The following is a 12,940-nucleotide window of genomic DNA, read 5'->3' on the forward strand; positions in this document are numbered from 1 at the left end:
TTCTGATAAAAATGTGAAAGGCTCTTACGATGTCCCCCCCTTAAATCAAAATGTCTTTATTTGGTCTATATGCCCATCATCACTACGTAATAATTATAAAAAAAAAGTCGCTTTCCTGTCTGTCTGTCCCTATGTATGCTTAGATCTTTAAAACTATGCAACAGATTTTGATACGGTATTTAGGGTTCCGTAGCCAAATGGCAAAAACGGAACCCTTATAGATTCGTCATATAGTCTGTCTGAACATAGAACGTTTTTGTGCACTTTTTAAAATGAGTTAACCAAGTATATGGCTATTAGACTTGCACACGTCCGTCCGTTTTTTGTAGGATTAATATAATTAATAATAAATGATTTTAATTCTTAGATTTTGCTTAATGTGTATAGATTTAAATTTTTAGTATAAATATAATTTGTATGTAAGTGGATTATTTATGTATAATATTAATATGTATTTTGCTAATGATAGTTAATTAAAGTATAGTTAAGCCTTTATTTCGCCTGAGATACAGGAATAAATTTCCTAGTTCAGGCACATGTATAATTTTACCTTTTGTAGCATAAGATTAGCCTAGAGTTTAAACTGTCAAATAAGTTATACAATAAAGAATTTATTTATTTATTTATTTATTTTAATTAAGTAACATTTATTTTTTGCATTCGGCTCTTGGTCTAACCCAAACGAAACACGAACAACTAATGAACTAACAATGAACAAAGTTGATAAATTAGTAATATGTAAATAATGAATTTGTTTTACGAGCTGTCCCGGCGTACCCGCAAATTAATATAAAGTTGTTTAAGTGATTTATAAAATCGCAATATTAATTTTTGAAAGTAGGGTCATTGTGCTGGTTTTCTATCTAACTTCGGTTTTCGTCCATTTCACTGAGCTGCCATAAACACATGCGTAAAATTTGAATACAAAGTATTGTATTCACAGAAGGCAGTAGCCATCCCGCGCTAGTTTTGTTGCAATCTATAATGCCTAAGCAACAGTTCTACCTAAATGAAAATGTAATTTAAAAAGTAGTGAGTTCCAAAAAATTACGTAAATGCGCGGCCATACACCGGTCACCGGTACATTGCAGAAATCATCGCGCTAGAAAAAAAAAACGTGCTGACAGGAAAAGTTTTTGGCACGTATGTCTAATTGATAGCATTATAAACACAATTTTAAGTGTTTACTAAACTTCTTCATACAATATTAAATCTTAGATGACTAAGGGTCATTTTTTTAAAGCAAAGCTCAGGTCATATAGCAGGCAAATCAACTCGGGAAGGGATCAACAACGTATCGCCTTTTGTGGCATGGAGGTAATAGTGGAGAGGAAATATAGATCTATACAAAAATTCGACAAATTAATGACAAACAGCTGTTTATCTCTTTCTAACTTACCCCTGGTGATGTATAAAAAAAAGAAATAGATAATGTTTGGTCAGTACTCATTCTGGCAACATTTTCATGTGACGTCACTAACTACCTGACTTGTGCCGAGTAGGTACCTACATACAAGATTTAAGAAAACAACGTCATATTTATAGGCAATCAGCTGACAACTACACGCACACACACACACAAATACCTGTCCGCTGATTGCCTATATTGCGGCCATGTTGTTTTCTTAAATCGTGTATGTATTTATAATGCGTGTAAATGTGTGCGTAATGTACCGAGTACGTTTATTTTAAAGTTACGCCAAGTCCATGAGACATTGATATACGTCAGTGTTTTGCGAGCTGTCATTGCCCTTCGCGCACTGTCATCGGCGAGGCAAGGCGTTTACGTTACGGTGCGTATTGTGTGTGCGTTGCAGTATGGACTTTAGTTGACTGCCTTTATGAGCACTCGAACGACATAAAATAATATGATACATTTATGTAAGGGTATTTTAAGATCACAAAGTTGGCAACTCCGATAGTTGGACGAAAACCAGCGCAAAGACCCTATCCTGTTTGACACCTATAATAATTGACAATAGCTGGCTCGGCGAACTTCGGCAAACTAATGTGTGACGTGAAGTGCCAAATCGCGGAAAATGTCGGAAGAAATACATGAATTTGCATGAATTATCATGAATAACAATAACCACTTATTTACCTCTCAGTGTCTTCAGGCAACTTAAAAAAAGTATATTGTATGTTTTTATTATTATTTAGGCAGTTAAATACTGCACAGTATTTTTTACACAGTATTTTTTTATTTTTTTCCATAATACAAGAGTACGCGTGCGTGTGTCAATGCTCGCTCGTATCTCGTATGTGACGCCTTGTCGAATCGCCTCCTGTAGGTGGGCTATCGTGCGTGTTTTGTTTTCGATGTGAACTCGCGGAGATGAACAGGCCTGGTACTATTAAAATGTAATTTTAACTCATTGGTTTTGTCTCATATTTGAGGGTATCATGAGTAGAGTCTTCGTTTAAAAGGATGCGAACGATTTAAATTTCAATAGGTAGACAAAATTGATAATTTTTAATTATCAAAAATTTAAGCTTTCTCCAGTAACACTGATATTATTATACTGTGACTCATCAAAGTCATCATTGTCAAAAATATTGACAAATCGCGAACTGTCACGGCCAAAAAACTGACACGCGTCTGTCCTCCGTAAGCGCCACCGCGCGACTGATGAGATTGTCCAAGCCGTCATGGACGATTTTTTCCACATTTTTTAACATAGTAACTAAATAAGACGCAATATAAAAATTTCATCCGTTAAAAGCCCTCAAGTTATTTCTGAACTTTAGTTTAGTAAAAGATTTAGAATCTCAAATCGCTTATTTTAAAAATAATACCATAAATAGAAAACGAATAGAGGTAACTTTGGGAATTTATTCTATCGAGTCAACTTCATCAAATCGTGTTTCCATCCGTTAATAGCCCTAGAAAATATCCTCAACTATGCCCAATAAAAATCTTAGCCTTTAATTTTACTGTTTAGTACCTCAAAAATGAAAAATGAAAACCTCATTTTCGCCATTTTCTCTGCTACCCGGCCTTAAGTGAATCAGCAAATCGAACGCACAGCATTGAATGGAGCTTTGTGATTGGTTTGTGTGTTATCCTGTGCGTCCACGCGCACTGCAAGACCTCATAGTAATGTTTTTGATTACGAGCGTTAATGATCTGATGACAATGATTTGACTGTATAATATTCTTCTTTCAGGCGCGCTCTTAGCAGCAGAATACGTGGAAACCAACTGGGCGTTGTCATTTATATACCCAGCGCTGGTGATGGGTGTGGTAGCACTCTTCGTATTCCTGTTCCTACCGCCAGAACCGAAACATGTGGGCATCGTGCCGAGTTCGCCACCCAGTACGAGAGACTCGGTAAGTTAAGTGATAGTAGGTAAAGCCTGGTCCGTGAGCACGTAGAATTTTGTCCAATGACCCCAAGCTACCCATCCTTATCGCTCGCGCGTAATTATATTGCTGTCGCGACTGTGCGACGGGCGCCCGCAGTGAGTGTGCGAGCGCTACAAAATTCTACGTGCTCACGGACCAGGCTTTAGGGAACCATGATAGTTTGTGAGTGAAGATCTATGATAGTGAGTGGGGATCTATGATAGTGAGTGGGGATCTATGATAGTGAGTTGGTGAGTGGGGGACCATGATAGTCAACTGATGAATGGAGATACGTGATAGTCACTTGGTGACTAGGGGATCCGTAATAGTAAGTTGGTGCGATCTATGATAGTGACTTAACCAGTGGGGTTCGATGATAGTGACGTTGGTGAGTAGATATCCATGATTCTGTATTAGAGTATAGGGATCCGCAATAGACAGTTGCGAATTGGGGATCCATGATTATGTGTCAGTGAGGAGATGTATGATAGTTGATTGATGAGTGGGGATCCAAGATAGTTGGGTATCCATCCAACAAGAGCTAGCACTGACTAGTTTCCATCTACCAAGAGCTAGTTGGAGTGTGTAGAAACCAACTGGGCGTTGTCATTCATATACCCAGCGCTGATGATGGGAGTGGTGGCGCTGTTTGTGTTCCTGTTCCTACCGCCAGAACCGAAGCACGTGGGCATCGTGCCGAGTTCGCCGCCTAGTACGAGAGACTCGGTGAGTGGGGGACTGTTATAATGAGTCGAGGTCTGTTATAATGAGTTGGGGGTTTGAAATAGTGAGCTGAAGTTTGTTATAGTACTTTGAAGTTTGTTATAGTGAGCCAGTGTTTGTTATAGTGAGCTGAGGTTCTATGATAGTGAGTTAGTGACTGGGGATCTATGATAGTTTGTGAGTGGCGTTTCATGATAGTGACATTTGTAAATAGGGATTTATGATAGTTGGTAAGCGGGTATTTATCTAAGAGAGCTAGCACTGACTAGTTTCCATCTACCAAGAGCTAGTTGGAGTGTGTAGAAACCAACTGGATGTTGTCATTCATATACCCAGCGCTGGTAATGGGAGTAGTGGCGCTCTTTGTATTCCTGTTCCTACCGCCAGAACCGAAACACGTGGGCATCGTGCCGAGTTCGCCACCTAGTACGAGAGACTCCGTGAGTGGGGGAATATGATAGTAGTTTGATGAGTGGGGGTTCTATGATAGTATGAGTGAGGATCTGAGTCGAAGAGCGAGGATTGTTGATAGTGAGTTGGTGAGTGGGGAATTGGGCATCCATGATTCTGTAATAGGGAATGGAGAACTACGATAGTCAGGGATCGTTGGTTAGTGGGGTTCTGTGATATTAAAGTCAGTGAGTTGGGTCCATAATGGTGATAGTGAGTTGGTGAGTAGGGATCCATGAGAATGAGTTGGTGAGTATCTATGATAGTAACTTGGTGAGTGGGGATCCATAATAGTGAATTGGTCAGTAGGGATCTATGATAGTAAGTTGGCGAGTAGGGATCTATGAAAGTTATAACTGCACTTTACTTCATAAGTGTGTGGGGCTATATTAGATATACATACATGTACTTAAAAGAGCCTCATTAAAAATTTGACATTGATTTCTTTTACAGCCGTCTAGACAGTCCCGGTCTGACGACGAAGAAGACCCGGAGCCCGCTCAAGTGATAGTCGGTGATCAGGTGAGTACTCATTATTGTCGGTAGCAATTATGACATCGGTTGGAGTTTCTAAATTAAACCTTTAACCGACTTCAACAAAAGGAAGAGGTTCTCAATTCGGTTGGTTTTGAGGTACAATACATTTATTATTTGATCAACGAATAATTATAGCACGTACGATAAAATATGTTATGCCACAAAATTAACAATTTCTTTTACTAATCTCAAACCTTAGACTCAATTCAAAACGCATGAAAATTTTCTAATAACATTAATAGTAGTTTAAAATGGAACAATAACGTAATGTGCTCAGGAATCTCTTTTAAAAACACTAATGTTATTACAAAAATCTTAAACAGATGTTAAACACGTGTTTAGGCGATTATCACACTGCACCGCGGTCCGCGTGGCGACATAAATAACGATTCCCGCGCGCAAACGCGTTGTCAGTGTGTTGTGCCGCGCGTGTTTTCTATACAAACTGAGGTATTTGCATTTAATGATTAAATCTGGCGGAGCGCGGTGCAGTGTGATAATCGCCTTAAAGTGACATTTCCATACCAAATGGCAATTTATTAAACTAGTGTTTAACGCCTGTTTAACTTTTAGTAATAAGCCCCACATTGTTTTGTGGTAAGAAGATGCTCATCTGGATACAATTAATCGATGATTAATAACTAACTTTAGGTAACTTAACTAAAGGATCTAATAACTATTTAAAGAGCTGCACGTCTTGCATGTATTGCTCCCGCACCTCACTAACAGCATGTGTTGGTTGCAGACGGCGAGCCTCCGGCCTAACAGGCACTCGGCCAACAACCCACCGGTGAGTCACTCATTCACTCACTCAATCACTAATTCATTCACTCACTTCGCACTTTCTTAATTGACCATGCTCCCAATCTTGTTTCACCACACTTATGCCCGTATTCACAAACAATGCTTGCTTAAGTGAAGCAGAAAATCGCACGCACAGCGTTGAATAAAGCTCGTGTGATTGGTTCATATGTCACCCTGTGCGTCCACGCGCTCTGTGAGACCTCATAGTAATGTTTGTGAATACGGGCGTTAGACATTATACAGGGCAAGTCATACCAACCTGAAAAGCTTTTAAACATTAAAACTTAAAAAACACAGACCTATACAAACAGACATTTTAAATTATATTTCAGTACTCATCAGAAGACGCCACAGAAAGCACAGCGCTGCTTTCTCGTCGTCCGTCCCACTCGCACGGCAGTAGCGCCGTCTCGCTCTCGCGCGCGCTATCCATACCGGGCGTGATGGAGTTCTCTCTCTCTCTCTTCTTCGCGAAGCTCGTCAGCTATACATTCTTGTATTGGCTGCCTATGTATATTAAGTCTAGCAGTGAGTATGCTTTGGTATTATTATTAGAATATATGAAAGTACTAATCTATTGACGTATTGTTTATTTGCTGTCAAAACGTAATTCCGTATGGAAATATAAATTCCTGAAGTCACAAATCATATTTCGCTAACGCAATATTTGGCTGTCTATTTTCAATTTCAAAAGTTGTAGTTGATTGAAAATTGACAATTAAGTTTAGAATAAAGCGTTTGCATTGAGCCTTATTTTCGTGTTTCATGTTTGTGGTTCGAATTTTGCCGCATCACTGTAGGTACTGTTAATTATGAAAAATCTAAAACGTTAAAACTGACAGCACGTGTCGGTGAACCACCTCTGTTATTTTGGCATTTTTATTTGTTGTTTTGGCTTAATTTGCCCTCATCACCGTTTGGAAGGTTAAAGTGTGTGGCGGGTCTGCCTTGCGCATGTAGGCATACTCCCAGGTCCTGTCTCTGGATGCTGCGTGGATTGCCTTTCTCTAAAGAAATATTTCCCGTCGAGTTGACGGTTGCTAAGGACGCCCATTTTAGCAGTACGAGTTGCCAAGGTGCCAACCAATCACAACGGGCGTCCCAACGCATGTGCGGAGAGTGCTACTATCAACGCTAGGAGACAGCCAATTACATCGGGCGTCCTAGCGCATGTGCACCAACAGCCGAGCAACAACATCATTTTGTAAATAACTGTCATTTTATGTCTATTATGTCATAATGTCGTGTAGGATTACAAAATGTTTTTGTATGATTTATTAATTTAAGTAAGTACCTCTTTATTATTTAGTTTTACTTTATTTTTCATGAGTTCTTCCGTTATCCCAGGCCCCCACTCACAGCCGGAATTTTTTCGTTGTACTACATGCAACGACAATAAATTATACAAGGGCAAACGTGGTCTAAATATTCACAACACAAGATGCCACAAAAAATCATCACTCACAGCACCCCCTCCGTCAAATCCACAAAATACTCCTCATCCCTCATTCGAATCTTTCATCACCCATCTTCACAACTCCATCCGTGTTGTAAAAAGGATTCCCAGAGGAGCAAGGGTCTCTCTTGCAAAATCTCTTACCTCCGTCATTGAAAAATGTCTTTTAAATACTTCCGAGAATTGGCAAAATCTTTTCACTTTTTCATATTCACATCTTCATGTCAGTCCCTCGTCAAAATCTCTTACCCGTGCGCTCATTGAAAATTCATCCCATAACCCGAATCCTCTTCTCCTTCCGCCTTTCCCTCTTCGTTCATCTGCAAATATTTACCGAACCGTAGAGTCTAAAGTAATGGATGGTGACCTCAAAAATGCAGCTCGAATCCTTTTCTCTGATGACACCCTTGCTCCTCCAAATCAAGAAACCCTTAAGAGCCTTCAAGAAAAGCATCCTTCACGTCCAATTCCTCCCTCTCCCGTTTGTCTACCACCCCCCCTAAATTATCAACCATTACAGATTGTTGATGACAGCGACACTCTTGCTGCGATCATGTCCTTCCCCCCTGGTTCTGCTGGCGGTATCGACGGTATCACTCCTCAACACCTAAAGGATTTGGTGAGTGTTTCCGCCGCTGACGCCGGCAGAACACTTCTCTCAAACATTACGAAGCTTTGCAACCTCCTCCTTTCAGGTAAGGTAGTAGATAATTTCTCCCCTTTTCTTTACGGTGCAAGGCTCTGTGCCTTCCGCAAGAAAGATGGTGGTATCCGCCCCATCGCCATAGGATCCACCTTTCGCCGTCTTGCAGCGAAATTTGCTTGTAGGGATATCTTCTGCCCCCTGAAAGAGCTTTTCCAACCAACTCAAGTTGGTTTTGGGAGCAAAGGAGGTTGCGAAGCCGCCGTTCATGCTACTAGGAACTTTTTGGCCAGCACTGATTGCGAAATTCTCTTGAAAGTAGACGTGAAGAATGCTTTCAACTCGCTGGACAGATCCGCCTTGCTGAACGAGGTTCGTTTCCACATTCCTCAGATTTATCCTTTCGTTTACCAGTGTTACAACTCCCCATCTAAATTACTTTATACCGATCATTGTATTGAGTCAGCCGTTGGTGTTCAGCAAGGCGATCCTTTAGGTCCAGCACTTTTTAGTTTAGGTATCCACCCAATCATCTCCAATCTAAATTCGAAATTAAATGTTTGGTATCTTGACGACGGTACCCTAGGAGGCAAAGCAGATTCTGTTTATAATGATCTTGTTAGGATAATGACCAACTTTAAAAAGATTGGACTAGACCTTAACCTTTCCAAATGCGAAATTTTTATTAACAATAATATTCCTTCAAATATTCGACAAAACATTTTGGATAAATTCAACTGTCTGGCCCCCAACATCAAAATTCTAAATTCTGACTCACTTTGCCTTCTTGGTGCTCCTCTTCTCGATGACAGCATTAAACCTTGTTTGGACAAAAAAATTAACCATTTTTCAAATATGGCGTCCAGGCTGGAACATCTAAATTCTCATATTGCCTTCACTATTTTGAAATATTGCCTATTTGTCCCTAAATTTACATATACTCTCCGTGCAAGTCCAGTTTGGAAAAAAAACAACTATTTGGATGTGATAGATTCGACCCTTAGATCTTCCCTTGAAAAAATTCTAAATTTGCAACTCAATGATAATTCCTGGCTACAAGCCACACTCCCTATTCGGCTCGGTGGTATCGGCATACGCAAAATTTCTAGTGTTGCTTTACCCGCCTTTCTTTCGTCCGCTTACAGTACTCTTCCCCTCGTCAAAAAAATTTTTTTTAACAGCACATTTTTAGATGAAATTAGTGAGGCGGAAGAATCTTGGAAAAGTCTCTGTCCTAGTCAGGACGTCCCAAAGGAACGTCATCATCAAAAACTCTGGGACGCTCCACTAGCGAAAGAGACTTTTAACCACCTTGTTCAAAATTCTATCAGTGATACTAACAAAGCTAGGCTCTTAGCGGTTTCTTGTAGGGAATCCGGTCACTGGCTAAATGCACTTCCCTCCAAAAATCTCGGAACATTTTTTGACAACGAGTCTTTCCGGGTGTGTGTGGGCTTACGCCTCGGTGCACCAATCTGTGTACCCCACACGTGTCCCTGTGGCAAAGAGGTGGACCAATTCGGTCACCACGGTCTATGTTGCCAGCAAAGTGCTGGTCATCTCGCCCGACACGCTGCTCTCAACGACGCCATCAGGAGAGCCCTTGCCAGCATCAACGTTCCTTCCACGTTAGAACCACGTGGATTGGTCCGTGATGATGGCAAGAGACCTGATGGTCTCACTCTGGTTCCCTGGGAACGGGGACGGGCTTTAGTTTGGGACGCTACATGTGTCGATACTTTAGCCCCTTCCCACCTCAGGGAATCAGTTGCTAAAGCTGGGGCTGCAGCAGAGTCGGCTGAGTTAGCCAAACGGCGCAAATATGAGTCACTTTCTAATGACTACATATTTGCGCCTTTTGGTGTCGAGACCTTCGGACCTTGGGGACCGAATGCTAAATTACTGTTTCGGACCATTTCCCCTAAATTAATTAAAATTTCGGAAAATCTAAATGCTGGCTCTTTCCTTGCACAAAGGCTTAGTATTGCCATTCAGCGAGGAAATGCAGCCAGCATTCTCGCCTCTTTGCCTCACGGACACACTTTTATTTTTGAGTAAAATAAGTTTATATTTTTATTTTGTTTAGAGTTAAGTTTTGCCTTAGTTTTAAAAAAAAATTCTGTTTATTGTAAACGTTAAAATAACGGTATCGTTGTGGCCAATGAGATGCTGTCATAGTGACATTGACAATACGTCAATGTCACACTAGGATAAAACGTCAGAATAGAGGGACGCGCGGAGATGACTCCGCGCGCTTTTGTGCTAACTCTAAGTGATGAATTGTATCTAAAATAAGGCAATATAATGTGATAATGAAAGTTGAGTATTCAGTGTTTTATTTATGAGAATAGATCGACCGGCCTTTAATAGTACAAATATGGTATGCGGCGCCGCAACGGCACCGTCTCGCTCAATCAAAGTGCGGTGCGGCGCCGGAACACACCGTCTGGCATATCATTGATTTTTATATGCAGGACGCCGCAGCGACACCGCTCCGTGACCGCACCGTACCGTGTGGCTTCTCCCTCAGGCATTGACTAAGTTATGCTGGACCTTAAACCTATAATATTTACATCCGCAGCGCACCTAACCCCCAAGCAGTCAGCGGATCTAAGCACAGTGTTCGATGTCGGCGGCATCGTGGGCGCCATCACAGCCGGGCTGCTGGCCGACCGCAGCCGCAGCCCTGCTACTGTGTGCGCGGGGTTCTACGTGCTGTGCGCGCCCGCGGTAAGTGGCCATCATTATCGTCATTCTTACACCACATCACATCTTATACGGGACTTGAACTAACCTTAAAGTATTGCACCTATTAGAATCTTTACTCCTTTCCTTTTCGTTAGCATCAACAAGAATAGATTTATGATAGTTTGTGACTGGGGGACATGAGATAGTTGGTGAGTGGGGATCTATGATAGTCAGTTGGTGAGTGGGGATCTATGATAGTCAGCTGGTGAGTGGGGATCTATGATAGTCAGTTGGTGAGTGGGGATCTATGATAGTCAGCTGGTGAGTGGGGATCTATGATAGTCAGCTGGTGAGTGGGGATCTATGATAGTCAGTTGGTGAGTGGGGATCTATGATAGTCAGCTGGTGAGTGGGGATCTATGATAGTCAGTTGGTGAGTGGGGATCTATGATAGTCAGCTGGTGAGTGGGAATCTATGATAGTCAGCTGGTGAGTGGGAATCTATGATTGTCAGTTGGTGAGTGGGGATCTATGATAGTCAGTTGGTGAGTGGGGATCTATGATAGTCAGCTGGTGAGTGGGAATCTATGATTGTCAGTTGGTGAGTGGGGATCTATGATAGTCAGTTGGTGAGTGGGGATCTATGATAGTCAGCTGGTGAGTGGGAATCTATGATAGTCAGCTGGTGAGTGGGAATCTATGATTGTCAGTTGGTGAGTGGGGATCTATGATAGTCAGTTGGTGAGTGGGGATCTATGATAGTCAGCTGGTGAGTGGGAATCTATGATAGTCAGTTGGTGAGTGGGGATCTATGATAGTCAGCTGGTGAGTGGGAATCTATGATAGTCAGTTGGTGAGTGGGTATCTATGATAGTCAGCTGGTGAGTGGGGATCTATGATAGTCAGCTGGTGAGTGGGGATCTATGATAGTCAGCTGGTGAGTGGGGATCTATGATAGTCAGTTGGTGAGTGGGGATCTATGATAGTCAGCTGGTGAGTGGGGATCTATGATAGTCAGCTGGTGAGTGGGGATCTATGATAGTCAGCTGGTGAGTGGGGATCTATGATAGTCAGCTGGTGAGTGGGGATCTATGATAGTCAGCTGGTGAGTGGGGATCTATGATAGTCAGCTGGTGAGTGGGGATCTATGATAGTCAGCTGGTGAGTGGGGATCTATGATAGTCAGCTGGTGAGTGGGGATCTATGATAGTCAGCTGGTGAGTGGGGATCTATGATAGTCAGCTGGTGAGTGGGGATCTATGATAGTCAGCTGGTGAGTGGGGATCTATGATAGTCAGTTGGTGAGTGGGGATCTATGATAGTCAGTTGGTGAGTGGGGATCTATGATAGTCAGCTGGTGAGTGGGAATCTATGATAGTCAGTTGGTGAGTGGGTATCTATGATAGTCAGCTGGTGAGTGGGGATCTATGATAGTCAGTTAGTGAATGGCGAAGGAGATCCACGATAGTGAGTTGGTGAGATGTATGATACTTTGTGAGTGGGACCCATGATAGTTGGTGAGATCACTCAATCTGAGAGCTAAAAGTTCCTAAAAGTTTAATTGTAATAAACATTTTTGTATGACAAGTATTTTTTCACAGCTACTGGTGTACCAGCGCTGGGGCGCAACATCGTACGGAACCAACGTGGCGCTGCTAGTGGTAGGCGGCGCCTTAGTCAACGGGCCCTACGCGCTCATCACCACAGCAGTTAGCGCCGAGCTAGGTGAGTGGCTCGTGTAGTGTATAAAGTCCGGTCGCCGAGCAGATAGAATTTCGTTCAATGACCCCAAGCAACACATCTTTATCACTCGCACGTAATTATATTGCTGTCGCGCTCGCATACTCACTGCAGCCGCTCGTCGTGGCTTGTACTATGAACCACTGAGCAACCCTAGCAAGCAAGCTGTTTAGTTTGTACTTTATGATCGTTTCATCCACGAACACGGGCCCAACCATTCTTCCGCTAATATTTGAGTGTTATCGGTACACGCTAAATCATCCATCCACACGCACACTACAATAATGCCTTACGGATTGCTCGGACCACACTCCCCGCACCCCGCGCGACCGAGACCAAACATTGCTGGGGCGCGGCCGAGTGGATGAAACGAACTATAGTGAGCTGAATGGCTCGTCTATTGTCAGTGCTAAGTGAGTGGCTTGTGTAGCTCGTATGCTCTCAAGGTAGCGCTCCTAGTCGTAGGGGGCTCCTCGTCAACGGGCCCTATGCGCTCATTACCACAGCAGTTAGCGCCGAGCTAGGTGAGTGGCTGAGCTATACCAGTGAGCTA

General features: G+C 42.3%; 1 protein-coding gene across 1 annotated transcript in view; it reads left to right on the forward strand.

Annotated features, from left to right (window-relative positions):
• The window catches only part of LOC135085592 (glucose-6-phosphate exchanger SLC37A2), a 32,931-nt gene that overhangs the window by 18,310 nt on the left and 1,681 nt on the right, over positions 1-12,940 (forward strand). Inside the window, exons 6-12 of the mRNA XM_063980364.1 lie at positions 3,168-3,331; positions 3,923-4,072; positions 4,973-5,041; positions 5,802-5,846; positions 6,193-6,388; positions 10,541-10,689; positions 12,249-12,372. Coding sequence (XP_063836434.1) covers positions 3,168-3,331; positions 3,923-4,072; positions 4,973-5,041; positions 5,802-5,846; positions 6,193-6,388; positions 10,541-10,689; positions 12,249-12,372 — 897 coding nt within the window. The remainder of the gene's footprint in view (positions 1-3,167; positions 3,332-3,922; positions 4,073-4,972; positions 5,042-5,801; positions 5,847-6,192; positions 6,389-10,540; positions 10,690-12,248; positions 12,373-12,940) is intronic.

This window comes from Ostrinia nubilalis, chromosome 29 (assembly GCF_963855985.1).
Source record: "Ostrinia nubilalis chromosome 29, ilOstNubi1.1, whole genome shotgun sequence".
NCBI classification, from domain to species: domain Eukaryota; kingdom Metazoa; phylum Arthropoda; class Insecta; order Lepidoptera; family Crambidae; genus Ostrinia; species Ostrinia nubilalis.